At 38.3% G+C, this 13443-nt stretch overlaps 1 protein-coding gene across 2 annotated transcripts in view; it reads left to right on the top strand.

Annotated features, from left to right (window-relative positions):
• kars1 (lysyl-tRNA synthetase 1) overlaps positions 1-12618 on the top strand; it is a 14035-nt gene extending 1417 nt beyond the window's left edge. Inside the window, exons 2-15 of one of the 2 annotated variants that reach the window (XM_061882587.1) lie at positions 1981-2148; positions 2376-2520; positions 2598-2763; positions 2857-2950; positions 5326-5512; positions 6932-7057; positions 7133-7252; positions 7396-7558; positions 8901-9074; positions 9155-9240; positions 9314-9399; positions 9479-9605; positions 11682-11825; positions 11998-12618. In XM_061882587.1, the coding sequence (XP_061738571.1) occupies positions 2009-2148; positions 2376-2520; positions 2598-2763; positions 2857-2950; positions 5326-5512; positions 6932-7057; positions 7133-7252; positions 7396-7558; positions 8901-9074; positions 9155-9240; positions 9314-9399; positions 9479-9605; positions 11682-11825; positions 11998-12072 (1833 nt within the window). In that variant the 5' untranslated portion in view covers positions 1981-2008 and the 3' untranslated portion in view covers positions 12073-12618. The remainder of the gene's footprint in view (positions 1-1980; positions 2149-2375; positions 2521-2597; positions 2764-2856; positions 2951-5325; positions 5513-6931; positions 7058-7132; positions 7253-7395; positions 7559-8900; positions 9075-9154; positions 9241-9313; positions 9400-9478; positions 9606-11681; positions 11826-11997) is intronic. The other variant, XM_061882595.1, reaches the window with a different exon arrangement.
• The last annotated feature ends 825 nt before the right edge of the window (positions 12619-13443 follow it).

Here is a 13443-nt window from a genome sequence, read left to right as displayed (position 1 = left end):
CACGCAGTCACGGGTACAACATGCACACTCCACACAGAAAGATCCCGGACCCGGAATTGAACTCAGGACCTTCATATTGTGAGGCACATGCACTAACCCCTGATTCCACCGTAAAAAAACAAAAAAAAAACATGCAGGCTACAAGTGGTTTCCATGCAAAACAACTATACTTTTCTACATAAAAAAAACATGGAAAAATATAAGTATGACAAGAACAGAAATTCATACAAAAATGCGAATGCAAGATTGTACCACCATATCCTATCTGGTGTGTTTATTCTTGAACTACTCTACAAACAGGAGATCAGCTTCAGAACTCCCTTCCTGATTCAACTGTAAATGTTGTCTTTAAATAGACCCTTTTCCATCACCCTTGTCTTCTTATAGCCATACCTGGCTATATGAATAAAATGACATGTTCTGTATTTATTTAAAATGGCCCTATTATGCAAAACCAACTTTCCTTACCTATTGGTACCCACTGTTGTGTATTTGGGATCTGCACAGGTCCCGCTACATTTGAAATCAAACCGTGGAGGCAGGGCAGAGATATTAAAAAAATATTCTTGCCTTCCTTCCTACACCCTCCGCAAAACGAGCCGTTTGGAATTTGCACAACTTGTCACGTCACTGGTTGTGAAAAACTTCACGAGATTATCCATACATAAGTATAAATATATTCACCATTGTACTGACCGCTGTAGTCAATAAGCCACTTCTTTTTCGCTATCCTCTATTGTGGGACAGACTGGGTTGTGCATGGACATGCATCCTCCGCTGTTGCCATTTCTAATACAAGTACCATATAGTTTGAACTTATATTTGTCAGTAGACTCGATATGGAAGCGCTAAAAACTACAACAAAGATGGCATGGAAAGGACGCAGTCGAAGTAAAGGCACGTAAATTAGACCCGCACACTAAATGCCACATTCTGAAGAAACCGCCAGAAAGCAGCTTCAAAACGGTCTGTAAAGCATAAACCATGCCAAACTTTCACCTAAGACCCATCATTAAATGTAATGTAGACCACAATAGAGTGTTTTAAATGTAATAAACAATCATAATATGACTATTTAAGTTACATGTTGACAAAAATGAGAATCCATTTAATTTATTTTTTTTATTTAGGATAACAAAGTTTTTCACAATCCAATTACAGTACAATGGTTAACAATTCTACAGTAATGACAAATACCAGTTTATATCATTGTAAATGGTTAATTGCATTATTGGTATTGTATGATATGATTACATTACATAATAAACATTGTATTGTTTTTATTGTTATTTCTTCTGTTTAAGAGTACAATGAGGAATATAGCTCTGAATCTGTCTGCATAAAGGCAAATATCGTATAAATTCGTATAATATTTACACTCATTATTTTCGCAATCGTATGCATTGATATGTATCAAATATAAAAATTGCAAATCCAAACGCTATTTTGGTGAGAAAAATCGCAACAATTTTTTTTCTCAATCGTTCACACAAGTCTTTTTTTTATCTTCTATTTTTTATCCAAACACCCAAAATATTTTCATTGCATTTCAGCAATTTAGTGGCAGTTTTAACTCGTTTACGCTCATCAAAGCTCTGAGAACAATATTCCTTCTTTTCTGTTGCCATCTGGTGGTTTGATGGGGACAATTAGCCCAAAACAATTTATTTTTATATTTTTTTTATTGTAACAACATTACAAGCATAAACACAATGCATTTTTATAAATACATTTTTAAAAAACTCCCTGGCGAAATTTCTGACTTCCAATTTTCAAACTAACAATTAAAGCACATAAAGAACACATGTAATGCCCTTGTTGGGCTCCGGTGTTGCACAAGGCTTTAAAGAGCTGTTTAAGAAGATGCGATGACTGGTTTGTGAACGTCAGGTTCCTTGCATGTAGGTTTAGGAGAAGCAGGTATTGCTCTGTTCGCTTTATGCCTTCTATGCTTTTTCTATCTATATTTATTTCCCACAGATTACCCTGCTGACTGTGGTGGCTCAGCATGCTGTGTCTTGTCAGGGCAGCCAGGCAGCAGCTGTGCCAAGCCCTTGGAGTCAGGGGACAGTGGTTTAAACATGCACTTCCATGCACAGCTGCAGTCCCAATCCCAATTTACGGGACTCGTTGGAGAGGTGACAAAAGGTTGGTGGCTTTTCCTTTGGAGAGAAAAAAACAACCAACCTTTTGTCACCAGCAAAATTTGGGTTCCTTTCTTTGGAGTTGTCATTTTCATTTTGTGCTGTAAAAACTTGAAGCGCATCTTAGAATTGATAAATGGCAAGTAGGGCTGTCCCAAAGTAATATTAAGCATCTTTCTTTATACAGAGTCAATGCCACGTTTTAACCATTGACACCACCTGTCTTTTTAGTGAGCTGAAGAGGAGATTAAAAGCGGAGAAGAAAGCTATTGAGAAAGAAGCGAAAGTCAAAGAGCACCTTGAGCAAAAGAAGGAATCCAATAATTGTGGGCCATTGGACACGGCTGCTTTGGACGAGGAGACGCTCGACCCGAACGTGAGGTTCTTGTGTTAACGTGGTATTTGATTGTTCATGTGTTGAATGCTGTTTACACCGGTTTCTTTTGATTGCAGCAATACTTCAAGATCCGCTCCCAGGCCATTAAGGAGCTCAAGGGCACATCTGAGGACCCATATCCTCACAAGTATCATGTTGATTTGTCACTAACAGAGTTCATTGAGCGGTACAACCATCTACAGCCAGGAGAGCATCTAACAGATGTTGTTCTCAATCTGTCAGGTATTGTACTTTCTTAAATAATTTTGAAATGATTGTATGAAGCGTATAGACTGAGTGAATAAGTGGTGGTTTTATCTGTCTTGTGACTGGAAGGTCGCATCCATGCCAAGAGGGCTTCTGGTTCCAAGCTGTTGTTCTATGATCTACGAGCCGAGGGCACCAAATTGCAAGTTATGGCAAACTCAAGGTACTAAAAAAATTATAAAAAGTATATTTGTTAGGGCTGTCAAAATTACCACATTAATGTGGATTTATCCATTATTATTATTATTATTAATTTGTCCACCAAACAGGCCGTTGATCCGATAGTGACTCGCTGCAGAAGCAAATAAGTCAATATGGAAGATGCCAAAGAGCACGTTGGCCCTTTCCATGCAAAATTTTGGTACAAAAACATGACAAAATAATCGACAGGCACAATGTATTACGCACACTCCACAGAAAGGAGTTGACTTTTCACCCAATCACTCCCATCTTGAAAATAATAACAGAAAGAGTAACATAACAGATCTATATTAATATTTATACATGTTTTATTTAAAGCGGCTGTTTGCAACGTTTACGCATATGCCAATAGGTTGCCAATTTTCCAATATATTTTACAGAGTATTTCGGCTTCTCCTACGTGATGATGTAATTGCTTACGCACGCAACACATGCACGCGCACAAGCTTTAGGTGTTGGTACCTAATATTAGTCATTTGGATAGCTAGCGTTAGCTGTCATTGAATGTATCAACTATCATAACAACAACATGACTGCAAATTGTTTGTTGCTTCTCTTGGACTGCTTTTGTATGTGAGGCCATGTTCCCTGAGCTGAAGTGTTGACGAGACAGGGTGAGCGACCTCTGAAAACGTCAATCATTTTATTCGGACCGGTAAACATTTTTATGGCATAAACTTTGTAATCGTGAAGAATATAGACAATTGTCAAACAAATGTGTTAAACCACTAAGGGTAACATAAGCTAGCCGGTGTTGTTCTTTTTTATATTTTTGCTTTGAAAAATGTTACTGTAGAATTTGCAACAGTACCTTTTAAACAGACTGTACAATAAAAAATGTTGTCAACATTAACATATTAATTAAAGGTATTAAAGGAGCCGTTTTACAATTTTTAATCTACATTTAAAACACTTCCTTGTGGTCTACTTAACATGTAATGCTAGTGCTTTGGTCCAAAAGTGGCATATTTTTTTATTTACAGACCATCTCTCAGACCCCTTTTTACTGGCTCTTGAAAACAAGCCGTTTTGTGGGCTATGTTGTTTTTATTCCAAAAGATCTCATCCACGCATTTTTGCAAAAAAAAACAAAGTTTATGAGTTTGAACATCATATATCTTATCTTTGTAGTGCATTCAATTGAATATGGGTTGAAAAGGATTTGCAAATCATTGTATTCCGTTTATATTTACATCTAACACAATTTCCCAACTCATATGGAAACGGGGTTTGTATATATATGTATGTATATATATATATATATATATATGTGTGTATATATATATGTGTGTGTGTGTGTGTGTGTGTATATATATAATATATGTATGTGTGTATATATATACTCATAAATGTGTGTGTATATGTACATATGTGTGTATATATGTGTGTATATGTGTGTATGTATATATATATATATATATATATATATATATATATATATATATATAAAATATACTGTGTGTGTATATATATGTGTGTGTGTATATATATATATATATATATATATATACACAGTATATAGTATTAACTTGTGATGCACCAAAAATTTGGCTGCCGATAATAGGCGTACTTTGATCACCAGAAAGGCATTGCCGAAATCGGGTTTATGGCGACGTAAGCTATTCGCATAGGGTTGCCTGGAGCAGAGGAAGCATTTCCGCGGTGTATACATATTTTAATGTTTCCGAAATATACTCAGGGACAACAATCTACAAAATCTAAGATGACCGTGGCGGCTTTTAAGAAGAGGAAGGCTCACAGCAGCGCGAAGGAAGTGGGACGTCAGGCTCTCTCTGCAGCTCGCTTTTTGTCATGTACATGGAGCGGCAGAAGCTAAGAGTCTCCAAACACAAGTACAGTCTCCAATTACACCAGGAAAAGACGCTACATTTGTTGCTGGTCGTTTTTAATAAAGAAAAAGTGACTAAAAGAATTGGCTGAATGTTCAGAAAAAAATTCCCAACAAAGTACATTATAATATAAGCAGCAACAATTGAGAAGTACATCAAAATTATATTATGTAAGAAAAAATCTGTTAATACTGTAATTAATAACGGATTTTGTAAGTATACTTTTTTGGCCTTTTTAAAAAATATATATGCATTATAGGAAATAATGACATCATACTGACCACACTCTTTGCGATGCCCAAATCGCCACAGGTATCTTGGCAATCTAGGGAAAACCCTGATTTAACATTTCTATAAATAATTTTAATAACCATGGCTGCATATAGCGATTAAATGAAACCACTTATCAAACGGAAGCTAAAACTTTCTAAAGCAAGGAAAGTAATAATTGAACTTAACATGTGTTTTTTTTTTAATCTTTTGTCAGGAACTACAAGTCGGAGGAAGACTTTGTGGACATCAACAACAAGCTCAGGCGTGGCGACATCATTGGTGTCCGTGGAAATCCAGGGAAGACAAAAAAAGGGGAGTTGTCCATCATTCCCATCGAAATGACTCTCCTGTCACCTTGTCTACACATGCTGCCTCACCTCCATTTTGGGCTCAAAGACAAGGTACAGCCCACAATCATCCCACTGAGATATTAAGATACACCCTGTTTTTGTATCACAGGGTTTCAAGTTTCACTAGCGTAAGAATATTCATGGAAAATGAAATCGTAGTATGCGTTTGAAATGGTTACAACATGATTTCATCATTTCCTGTCCTTAAAGGCCTACTGAAACCCACTACTACTCACCACGCAGTCTGATAGTTTATATATCAATGATGAAATATTAACATTGGAACACATGCCAATACGGCTTTTTTATTTTACAAAATTGCAATTTTTAATTTCCCGGGAGTTTCGTCTTGAAAACGTCGTGTAATGATGACGTGTTCGCAAGACGTCAAAGGTTTTTAGGAAGTATGAGCGCGACGCACACACACAGCTAAATGTCGTCTGCTTTAACGGCATAATTACACAGTATTTTGGAGAACTGTGTTGCTGAATCTTTTGCAATTGATTCAATTAATATTGGAGAAGTCAAAGTAGCAAGATGGAGTTGGGAAGCTTTAGCCTTTAGCCACACAAACACACGGTGATTCCTTGTTTAAAATTCCTGTAGGTGAAAATTTACTATGGATCAGAGCGCGGTCAAGGGAACATGAAACACAATGGAATGTCAACCAGCAGTTTTCGGTGAGAAAATTGTGGTTAAAAAGTCGCTTCTTACCGGAGAAAATCTGAGCTTGCCCCGTCCATAGCTGCCGTCGACTTCCCTGAGACACTGCGCGTCAAGACACCCACCTCCGACTATCAGGTACTATTTAACTCACTAAAACACTAGCAACACAATAGAAAGATAAGGGATTTCCCAGAGTTACGGTTACCTAGTAAATGTGTCTAAAAACATCGGAATCCGTCCCAATGCAGTCGCGTTTTTTTTTTTTTTTTTTCCTAGTCCGTCGCTATCAATATCCTCAAACACAAATCTTTCATCCTCTCTCAAATTAATGGGGAAATTGTCGTTTTTTTCGGTCTGAATAGCACTTTTTGTTGGAGGCTCCCATTAAAAACAATGTGAATATGTGAGGAGCCCCCACACTTGCGACGTCATCGTCTGTGACTTCCGGTAGAGGCAGGGCATTTCTCTTAACACCGTAAGTTGCAAACTTTATCGTGGATGTTCTCTACTAAATCCTTTCAGCAAAAATATGGCAATATCGCGAAATGATCAAGTATAACATACAGAATGGATCTGCTATCCCCGTTTAAATAAGAAAATCTAATTTCAGTCGGCCTTTAACCGTTGTTTGGATTGAACAGAAAAGGTGTAACTCTGCCAGGGTTTTAGTACAAGTGGTCGATCTGTCTGTCTAACGATCTATCTGTCAATCAATCTTTAAGCCACCCAACCTTATATTGTAACAGTAATGAACCACACTAAAAATGTTTTTGTTTGTGTGCCACTGTCATTTTTATCCAAAAGGAAACCAGATTCCGTCAGCGCTACTTGGATCTCATCCTAAATGACTATGTGAGGCAGAAGTTTGTAACTCGAGCCAAAATCATTACATACTTGCGCAGCTTCCTAGACCAACTAGGATTTTTAGAAGTAAGGGCTGCGCAATCTTCTTACGAATATATTAAATATTTGAATTATGAATTAAAACTTTCTTCTGTGTAATAGATTGAGACACCAATGATGAACATAATTCCTGGTGGAGCAGTGGCCCGTCCATTTGTGACTTACCACAATGAGCTGGATATGAACCTGTACATGAGGATCGCTCCTGAGCTCTACCACAAGGTTTTACATTGAATATGTCATCAATATTTTGTCTTGGATGTACATAGCATTCAAAGGATTTTGGACATTGTACATTGTATTGACAGTATTCACTGTATCCCAAACCCCCCCACCCTATCCACCCCCCACACCCCCCAAAAAAGATGCTTGTCGTTGGTGGGATTGATCGAGTGTATGAGATTGGTCGTCAATTCCGGAATGAAGGCATTGATCTCACTCACAACCCAGAGTTCACCACTTGTGAATTCTACATGGCATATGCAGATTACTACGACTTGATGGATATCACAGAGAAACTTCTGTCTGGTATGTGGGTATGAATTGTATGCGGATGTTAGCTTCATTAAAAGCATTTTGTAGTAATACTGTTATTTAGGTCATAAGAGGATACTATTCAGGGACTGAAATTATTAAGAGTATGGTCTAATTTTAGCTACATGTGTTTATTTGCTTGAACCGCAAAGATGATAGAGAATAATTTGAAACGGTTTATTATTGGTGAAAGGCTGTACTTTCAATAACACATTTAAAATAAAAGTTCATTATATATTAACTTGTGTTTTAATGCTTTCTAAGTGGATGAAAAATTACAAAAGGAAATGTTGCACTCTTTTATAACATGGCAATTTATCATCCATCCTATATTGCACAATGCAGCAGCAACAGAATACATGTTGAAATAGCGGTGAGGAGCAAACTGCTGAGTCGGCAATAATCGTGCCGAGTTAATGGTAAACAAATGTATGTTAAATGTATCATGCAAAGGTTTCCCAGCAATAGGTGAATAGCCACATTTAAAATGCATGAAGAGGTAAATTAAACTGATAGATGCTAACCACCAATTATACTTCAAATGCAGCTATTGCCACCTTGTGTAATATAAAGCAATATCCAAAGTTTGCCACAGCTGTTTATGCCCATGTTTTTTGACCTGATGAAAATTACAGACCACATTGGTTATTTGCTTTCATTGACCATGCTACCGGTAACTACAGGTTTAATTAAATAGAGGCTTTAAATTCCAAATTTAAGGGAGGATAGCCTAAATAGTTTTCATTAAGGTTATTATATGGCGTACTGTGCTTGTATTCCTATAAAACCTTGGTTTATGCAGTACATAATCACGCATACAACCTCGTTTTGTTATTTTATCATTTTTAATTTTATATACTGTAATGCACCTAAACAAATCTGAGGTTCAAACTGCTCTTATTTTCTGGTGGTGTCTCAAACAATTACTTCAGTATTGTAAAACACATACACACAGAATACAAATAATAATAATGGTTATAATTATAATGTCTTTCATTCTACAACAGAAATGCGAGCACTGCCATAAAACTTGCTGAAATAAAAAAGCGGCTGCAACATCAAAATAAAACATATTTTTACTACATCTTGCTCAAACATAATTCACATATGTGACACAGCCACATTCAAAATGCTCTGTTCACTGTAGTTTGTAAGTATATTGTATAATAGAATGTGTGATATACTTGTTGAGACAATAGCAAAAAGATCTCTTCACTTTTTCGATAGTCATTGCACACTTAAGACAGCAAATACAGTTAGGTACAATTTATTTATAAACTTGTGAGGGAAATTTTAAATACAATTATAAAAAATGTGTACTGTGGTTTGCTCCCAGGTATGGTGAAGCATATTACTGGAGGATACAAGGTGACCTATCACCCAGATGGTCCAGAGGGACAAGCCTACGAGATTGACTTCACTCCACCGTTTAGAAGAATGAGCATGACAGGTGACCTGGAAAAAGCAATGGGAGTCAAATTCCCTCCCACTGACAGCTACGACAGTGATGGTAAGGTTGACAGTCATTAATGTTTGACATTGGGCTATGACGGTAATGTCCACATGTTTTCGTTTCCAATTTCTTTTCAGAGACACGTAAATTCTTCGATGACCTGTGTGCCCAGAAGGGAGTTGAATGTTCACCACCCAGAACCACAGCCCGCCTTCTTGACAAGGTGCTTTATTCATTTTGTAGAATGATATTCTCCTTTACATCTCACTTAAAACAATCTGTTTTTGTTCTCTCAGCTTGTGGGAGATTTCCTAGAGGTCACCTGTATCAACCCCACATTCATTTGTGATCACCCCCAAATCATGAGCCCCTTAGCAAAATGGTGAGAAACATTTCCATTCCTCAAGTCTTTTCAATGATCTGTTTGGAAATGCTCTCATTTAAACACTTTCTTTTTATAGGCATCGATCACAGAAAGGCCTCACAGAGCGCTTTGAACTCTTTGTGATGAAGAAGGAAGTCTGCAATGCCTACACTGAGTTAAATGACCCAATCAGACAGAGGGAGCTTTTTGAGCAGCAAGCCAAGGTGTGTGTTAAAGTTGGTGCTATGGTAACATGATCACCTGGCTGTGGTACTGTTTTAGACAATCAATCCTGATCTCAATGCCTTAACTACAGTACATTAATACAGTGGTACCACAGTTTTTCTTTTTCTTGTGGGGTGGTGTGGCTTGGTTGCTAGAACCATGCCACCCCACAATGATGATGAATAGGAAACACTTATCAGAAAAAGCAGATATCATTGTTTACATCCAGAGCAACCATATTTGAAATAAACTCAGGGGTGGTGAGAATGCTCCAACTTTATAAAAAGATTAAAATAAAATAAAAAAATAAAAAATCGGTCTTAGCCTAGGCCCTGGAGTGGGGGTGCAGACTGAGGCCAAGGGAAAACAACAACTCATAGCCATAGTACACATCCCTCTCACATGTGTGTAAGAGGGAAACATCAAACATCAAAGAACACAAATGACATTAAAGACATTAAAGCAGCAGATACAACCAGACACTTCTACATACAGCTATGAATAAAAAGTAAAAGAAACATATCCACTGTGGTGGCCTCTGCGGTGTTCCACGCCATCGTCCGCTGGGGAGGAGGGAGCATGGACAGAGACAGAAGCAGATCCAACAAAACAAACCAAGACAGCTGACTCCACTTTCGGCCAGTGTCCAGTCCGCATGGATGAGCGAGGATACGTCCATGGTGACTGAGGTGTCCGACACGTGCTCACCCAGTCAAGACACCGCGGAGCCTCTCCGTCCCAGCGCTCAGTGCTAGCTCCGCAGCCCTGTCCCCTCATCCGCATCTCCTCCTGTCCCTCCAAACAGACTCTGGTGTAGCAGACACCCAGCAGCTGGTCTCCATGGCCAAAAGGCTCCCGGGAGGCAGATCCAGAAGTCCACAAAAAAAGCACTACAGAGGTCACGAAAGTGCCACCCCTTGTCACACAGTCCCAAAGGGTCCCGGACCAAAATGCAAAAAATATAATAACACATGAAAACAAGAGGGAAACACAAAAGGATGATACAAGAGCACAGAGCTCCTGCCTACAGCAGCCACTACAGCAGCGCCATCTTGGAAAAAAAAAAAAAAAAAGGCTATATATTTAAATATTAGTTGTACGAAAATAACTTCTTTAAGTACCGGAATGCGATTTTTGCCGTCTTGAGAGAAGTAAGGGCTGCCTCTCTCCAATGAGGGCACCTACGGCGGTGAAAAAAACAAAAGGTTTTAATGTGGATGCACTGCACGACCGCTTCTAAAATGCCAATGTAGATAGTAAATGTCTCCTGCATGTTTGAAAACAGCAAAACGCAACAGTTAGGAGCATGATAACATGAATGTGCAGTAAATGAGAGTGCCTTTGTGGTGATATCCCGTACAATACACGCAAAATCCTCATTTAAATAAGGCGGTCTGCACTACTTTTTAATTGCACATGCAGTGTTAGTAAATCACACGGAACATTCCTTCTATTAGCAGATGCTATTTTATAGATCACACACGCTGTTCAGAGCAAGGTTTTTAGATCTTAGTAAATCCGGCCTTATGTCAATAATGGTGGGATTCTTTGTTTTAGCACTCAATCTCGCAAAATGATATGCAGGCAAACAGAACAAAATTATTGGTGAGCACCAAATCACACGAAAAGCAGGGCGTACGAAAATGTACCAATGTTAGCGTAACATAGGAGTACATCCCAATGTATCCCACTAGTAACAGTAGGAACACAACAGTGTAGGTAAATAACAACCTTGGAGTCCATCCACTGCGATGAGGTGGTGACTTGTCCAGGATGTACCTCGCCTTCCGCCCGATTGTAGCTGAGATAGGCACCAGCGCCCCCCGCGACCCCAAAAGGAATAAGCGGTAGAAAATGGATTGGATGGATGGAGTCCATCCAGCATTATGTTTTATTGCCTTCCTATTTACTACACAAATACAGTACAAGTTTTTTTTTTTGTTATCTATTTTTATGTTGACACATATACAAAACTGCTCACAACCTTGCGTATTAAACTGAAGCAAAACTAAGGATTATAAAAGCTCATCAATGCCTAACAATACATAACATGTCTACAACACAATGATTTTCAGGCCAAGGACGAGGGTGATGATGAGGCCATGTTTATTGATGAGACGTTCTGCACAGCGCTGGAATATGGTCTCCCACCAACAGCTGGCTGGGGAATGGGTATCGATCGTCTCACCATGTTCCTTACCAATTCCAATAACATCAAGGTAACTAACGTCTTCATGAAAGCAGAATGACTTGACTACTGTCACTTCAATGTTTTTTTTAGCTGCAGATAACTGGCCTCTTCAAAAGCATGTATTGCCTTCAAAAGGAATAAGAATGTGATCATTCCAACCCCCATTAATCCCCTTACTGTGTGTGTGTGTTCTTTCTCAGGAGGTATTGCTCTTCCCAGCCATGAAGCCCGATGACAACAAGACGACAGTTCCTGCCGAGGGCACTTCTGTCTAAGCTCTGACATTCTCTTCCTAGCAGGAGTCTTTTTGGGGAAGGAGCTTTTACATCAGGGTGGTCATTGGTGCAATGTTGTTTTTTTTTAATCTGTCAAAAACTTGGTTAGTCAATTACTGAAGAAGACCATCTTTTCTTCAAAGGCTAATTGTTTAAAATCATGACAAATAATGTTTGCTTTTTTATTTTCTACAAGGGTTGTGATCATATTTGTTCGGGTCCTGGTTGTTTGTCAGGAAGTAGGCATTTTCTTCGTCATTGTCATCCATTAATGCGGTTGATCAGCCACTCGCATTAAATAATCCCACTCATTGTCAATTATTCTGTTCATTATTCTTAAACGTCTTCTACAAAATATTAAAAAGTAGTCTGATGTTGAAAAAGATCTTGATTTGATTCACATACATATAAAACTGACGCACATGCGGTGTCAGTCTTCACAGTACTGCCATCCATTATTTGCTTGTATTCAGTCATTAATGGTCTCCAAAAAGATTCTGTCCTCCTGATTATCTAAGAAATAAATAAAACCTATATGAATCTGCATTATATAGTCTTTCTTTTGTTAAATTTGTTCAAAAGGAATGTGTTAATATGTGACGACATGTACCGCCTAAACCAGGGGTCGGGAACCTTTTTGGCTGAGAGACATACAAGCCAAATATTTTAAAAAGTATTTCCGTGAGAGCCATATAATATATTTTTTAACACTGAATACAATTAAATGCATGTATTTTTAAGTAAGACCAACATTTACAGTATAATAAGTCTCTTGTTCTTTTTAATAACATTGTTATTCTGAAGCTAACCAACAATAAATAAAATCATTCTTACCGTTAATGCGACTTCTTGAACAGGTGCGGTAGAAACCGGATGGATGGATTAAAATGCATGAGAATGTTTTATATTTTGAACGTTATTTTTGACACTATGATTACCAGCAGAATTATTCATTACTTACCGTGTTAAGCAATGTCAGCTAAGATTTATCTGAGAGCCAGGTGCAGTTATCAAAAGAGCCACATCTGGCTCTACAGCCATAGGTTCCCTACCCCTGGTCTAAACAGTTAATCCCTTTTTTATTGTTGAATTTAAGCCTGGCCCTTACTTAAAGGTCTTGAGCAAAGTATTTAATATCTCTATTTGAAAAACCACCAGTAACTGGTGTACTGACCATGGCATTACTGTCCTCCATTGGCCTGCCAACTCCCCTGACCTGAACCTCATAGAGAATTTGTGGGTTATTCTGAAGAAGAAGCTGAAATACACCAGGCCCAATAATGCAAATGAGCTACAGGCCGCTATTGAAGCATCCTGGGCATCCGTAGCACCTCAGCAATGCCACAGGCCGATTGCCTTCATGCCATGCCG

The sequence above is a fragment of the Nerophis ophidion genome, linkage group LG02 (genome assembly GCF_033978795.1).
Source record: "Nerophis ophidion isolate RoL-2023_Sa linkage group LG02, RoL_Noph_v1.0, whole genome shotgun sequence".
NCBI lineage: Eukaryota > Metazoa > Chordata > Actinopteri > Syngnathiformes > Syngnathidae > Nerophis > Nerophis ophidion.
Note: the sequence above shows the minus strand (reverse complement) of the source record. Positions and strands in the feature narration are given on the sequence as shown.